At 30.6% G+C, this 5,000-nt stretch overlaps 2 protein-coding genes across 2 annotated transcripts in view; both read right to left on the reverse strand.

Annotated features, from left to right (window-relative positions):
- Positions 1-483, reverse strand: part of LOC124947601 (myosin-11-like) — a 14,341-nt gene extending 13,858 nt beyond the window's left edge. Inside the window, exon 1 of the mRNA XM_047489979.1 lies at positions 369-483. The gene's annotated coding sequence lies outside the window, so the exon portion shown is untranslated. The remainder of the gene's footprint in view (positions 1-368) is intronic.
- Positions 1-5,000, reverse strand: part of LOC124948083 (alkaline phosphatase-like) — a 128,432-nt gene that overhangs the window by 1,199 nt on the left and 122,233 nt on the right. The window contains exon 10 of the mRNA XM_047491201.1: positions 1-1,335. This exon is cut by the window's left edge and continues 1,199 nt beyond it. Within this exon, the coding sequence (XP_047347157.1) occupies positions 907-1,335 (429 nt within the window). The 3' untranslated portion in view covers positions 1-906. The remainder of the gene's footprint in view (positions 1,336-5,000) is intronic.

Below are 5,000 nucleotides of genomic sequence, written 5' to 3' on the forward strand. Positions count from 1 at the left end.
TTCTATTAAATATTAATATGTTGTCATTCTGTAATCTTATGCATTTAAGGGTTAACAATACTTTGCACAGTATCACTCGATTTATAAAAATCTATCCAGAACTGATCGCAATACATAGATATTTCAATTACATTCCCCTTTTAACGAGCAAACGTTCGCAAAACAATCCAAATCCCTTTTCCTTACCTATCTATTATTATTATTATTATTATTATTATTATTATTATTATTATTATTATTATTATTATTATTATTATTATTATTCTTATTATTGTTGTTATTATTATTATTATTATACACAAAATGTTCTCATCCTTAACGAGGAGAGAGATAATTAACTCTATTAAATAAAATTTTTCTAACGAAACCTTGAAATTTACATCAGCGTCTTCGTTTTCCCCATGATCGAGCGGTCCTTCCAACGAAGAAAATGAACACCGTAAGGTAAGAACCGGAGACGAAGTTCGATGAACTCGATATAGTTATTTATCAGTTTTCTCCCTTCTCTGTGGCTTTCACCCCTCTTGAAGAGTCACGCTCTCGTGGTCAGTAGGTAGTAGTAGTAGTGTCTCTTGGAATGGGCACGATCAAAGGAGATTATACGCAGGCTAGATCGAGGCTGCTCTTGTTCGTCCAACGGGACATGAAAGCCTGTTAGGGTTAAAAGAGAGCCAGGAGGCAAGTAGGCGGACAGAGAGGCAAGCAGGAAAGTAGGTAGGTAGGTAGTTAGGTAGGTAGGTAGGCAGGCAGGCAGGCAGGCAGGCAGGTAGGATATCAGGGTGATGGTAATGGTGGTGGTAATGGTAATGGTGTTGGTGATGGTGATGGTGATGGTGGTGGTAATAATGATAATGTTGCTGGTGGTGGTAGTAGAAGGGTATAAAGCGAATAGCGGCAGAAGCCAGGCTAGTCGATGGAAAGGGGTAGGTGGAAAACTTGTTGGAGGCTCGCAACGAGGCAGGGTAAGAGGAGTGCAAAGAGAAGATCGTCGAGGGGTTGTCGGGGTTTGCTAGGTGGTTGGGAAGCGACGGATTTCGTGCTAGGATTTCGTGCCTGATCGTTCATCACGTCGCTCGATATCGCTGCACTGTTCGGTTCCGCCGAAGGACAGCTTATCGGTGCGTTCATCGTGTCGTTGCTACCGATGCTACTACTACTATCGTCTCGTGAGCAACGACTCGCCTGATGGCCTAAGCAGGCAGCGTACGAGATCGCATGTGGTATGTAACTTTGGTCGATGCTACCGGAGAAGAGAATGCTGGCTAGTGGACCAATCGCAAACACTGGGACGTCTTCGCCACCGTGTGTAGCCCAGGCACGTGGAACCCCTGCTGTCTGGAAAAAAAAAGAACACACGCACCACACACAAATTTCTCTCTTAAAATTGAGATTTTTAATTAAGAACGTCGATGATTCGACATTATCCGGTTGTTAAAAGAAAAAGAAAAAGAAAAAGAAAACCAAAAAACAAAAAAAAAAAAAAAAAGAAAAGGAAACGGAAAAAAGTAAGAAAGACATGAAGTGATTATAACGGAGAAATACTTTTTTTCATGTCCTAAGCGTCGACTATCTTCTTTTTTTTTTTCTTTCTTTTTTTTCTTTCATCAGTGCCACTTACTTACGTAGATCTGTTCTTAAGTAAAATTGTGTAAAAACGCAAATAATAATCATCAATGATAATAATTAATAAAAATAAAAATTAATTGAAAAAAACATTATATCTTTTATATATGTATATTGTATATATGTATATTTAATTTAATATAATATTTGTCATATATTTTATTTTATTTATTATAAATTATATATGTTATTCAATTCGAGTTTATGAAAATAAGGAGTTTATAAGAAAAAACGAATCCTATTTAATAAAAATTTTACTCCGATGAGTGAACATAATAATAATTTACTTTCAAAATTCCATCGAGAGTTTATTTGATTATATTTGAGAGATTTGACCGCGTTAATAAAACTAAACGAAATAAAGTTTTCATAAATCATGACGTTGAAATATGCATATATCATATATATATACATATATATATATATATATATATATATGTGTGTGTGTGTGTGTGTGTGTGTACATATACTGAAAAAAAAATAGGAAAAATAGATATAAATAAATAAATAAATATGTCCATGAAATATAATATTTGTTCTTTATATACAGTAAACTGTATAGTTATGTCGTGTTTGTTCGTTGATTATAATCTATAGTTAATTTGGCATGATAAAACCATTATCGTGACGATAATTTATAGATCTTTAGCTTGCCAACTGATCTATTGCAGCTGATAAATTACGATCGTTCTAGTGAAATTATTAGATTAAAATTCTTTGAATGCAACCAATCAATTATATCATCAATCGTCAAGTTGCCACCATTATAATTCAGTGAAATTGGATAAAATGCTTGAAAGATCTTTTCTGTGCCAAAAGATCGAATGGGTAAAACTTTGCTAAGATATCTCTCTCTCTCTCTCTCTCTCTCTCTCTCTCTCTCTCTTTCTCTCCCTCTCTCTCTTTCTCATTTTATCTCCGTTTGTTCTTTCTCAACGTTGCGTTGCAAGAAACGAAGAAAAAGAAGAAACGACGTGGCTTTATTTCAAGTGGAGCTTTTCAAGCCCGAAGGAAATTCTAGATTGTGTTCTTAACGCACGAAACGTAGCCATTTTTATCGAACTTAAATCTCGGATATGTAGATAAATCTTTTATCAAATTCTAATTTATATTGGCAGTACGAACACCAGCTGTGAATTAACTGATAACTTTTCAAAGAAATCGAATTCTTATCATTTATTTACGTATGCAAGTATTACAAATTTAAATATAATACATCTGATTATTATACCGACATAAGTATCTTTCTCGTCGGATATTATATAAAGAAATAGATAAAAACAAAAAATGAATTAAAAGAAGAAAAAAACAAATTGGAATGAACAATAAGTATTCTCAATAAAGAGAATAATATCAAGATACTTTTTAGTTAGAGGATAATATCAAGATAGTTTTTAATTTATAATTTCAAGAATTATTAATGTATTACTAAAACACCCTATATAAAAATACACTATATAAATTGTAACCTGTGCATTATATTTCTGACAGTTGAATATATTACACCCTGCACTATAGAAAATACTCTTCCATAGATAACACTTCAACATAATACTCATTTGAAAGGATAATTTAAATGATATACAGAATCTATACAAAAGCGGCTATTAGTCCATCTAATGCACACCAAAACTATATATATATCACACATACATACATACATACATACATACATACATACATACATACATACATACATACATACATACATACATACATATATATATATATGTATATGTAATAATTTGTAAATTTTGTCTCTTATGTCACTAATTATTCGCATAAACTGTTGATGATATATCATTATTAATATAAAAGCCTTAATATACGTCTTTGTAATTTTGGAAAAATTTTTACTATTTTTTTTTTTTTTTTTCTATTCAGATTAAATTTTATATGATTGCTCTTTACTATTCGAGAAAAAGTTTAGGGTATTTAACTTGCGGAAATATTAATTATAGAACAAGCTTCTAACAGACCTTTAAACGAATAAAAAAGAGAGAGAGAGAAAAGAGAGAGAAATAGAAAGAAAAAATGAGGAAAGAGAAAGAGAGAGAGAGAGAGAGAGAGAGAGAGAGAGAGAGAGAGAAAGGAAATTGTAAAGTTGGTAATACTAGAACTTCATCGATTGAATGTTCTGTGTTCCACTTTCTGTGTTCTATGTTCTATATTCTGTATTCTATATTCTGTGTTCTGTGTTCTGTGTTCTGTGTTCTGTGTTGTGTATTTAGCGTTTTTTTTTTATATGAACGTCGCAATAGTAGCGTGATTTTTATGGATTTGTTGGCCCTGGTTCGAAATTCGATCGCGAAAAAAATTTTATTTCGTGAATTCCAACGTTTCTTGATCTTTTGATGCATGGATGGATGGTAATCTCAAAAATAAATAATTTTTGCATTTTAATTCACAATAAAATTCCGTGATTCAGAATCGAATTCGAATACGTTGAAACGTTGTATACGATTTGAATTAGTGCGAATGCTTGATATATTGCTTCGAAAAAGAAAAGAAAAGAAAAGAGAAAAAAAAAAAAATAGAAAAAAAGAAAGGAAAAAGAACGTACAAATACGATTCTTTTGTTTCAAATCTTATTCGTCCATCATGATTCAAGGGACAAATTATATCTATTTTGATAAATAATAGAAATTAACAAAAAAAAAAAAAAAAAGAAAAAAAAACCAAGAAAAAAGAAAAAGAAAAAAAAAGAATATAAAAGAAAAAGAAAAATATATTATAATGACGTTTAATTTTACAATGGATAGGAACAAAATAAAGAAGCAAAGAAAGATACGAGAAATATTCATGTGTATTGTTTCGAGAAATATTCATGTGTATTGATTAACGATAAGTTATTTTATTTGAAAATATTTTCATTCTCGTCAACGATAATTATAATCATTAATATAATTATACTCTATAACAAATTGATAATATACACGTTAAAACAGCAAAATTTAAACATAACGTTATCGTTTTATTATATTATTATTAATATTGCATTAACAGAAATAATTTGTGATAGTTTATAATAACTGTATAATAATTTCTATGACTTCTTAATAAATTGATTATATAATTATGAAAGCTTTACAACGTATGCCATGCAAAGAGTTAATTAGTATATGTATTTCAAAGAGACTTGACTACTGAAACGCCTTAAGGGAATATAATTCGATTAAATGTTTATTCATCAACGGATTGTTGAAATCTCTTATTTACATTTAGTGCTTTTAACGTTAAAATATTACTCTCGTTTCGTACGCTTTAGAAATTAGTGAATTATAATCACGTACATATCCGTATTATGTGGAAAGAAAGGAAGTAGGTTAAAAAAAAATAAAAGAAGAAGAGAAAAAGAAAAAGAACAAAAAGTAAAA

The sequence above is a fragment of the Vespa velutina genome, chromosome 3 (genome assembly GCF_912470025.1).
Source record: "Vespa velutina chromosome 3, iVesVel2.1, whole genome shotgun sequence".
NCBI classification, from domain to species: domain Eukaryota; kingdom Metazoa; phylum Arthropoda; class Insecta; order Hymenoptera; family Vespidae; genus Vespa; species Vespa velutina.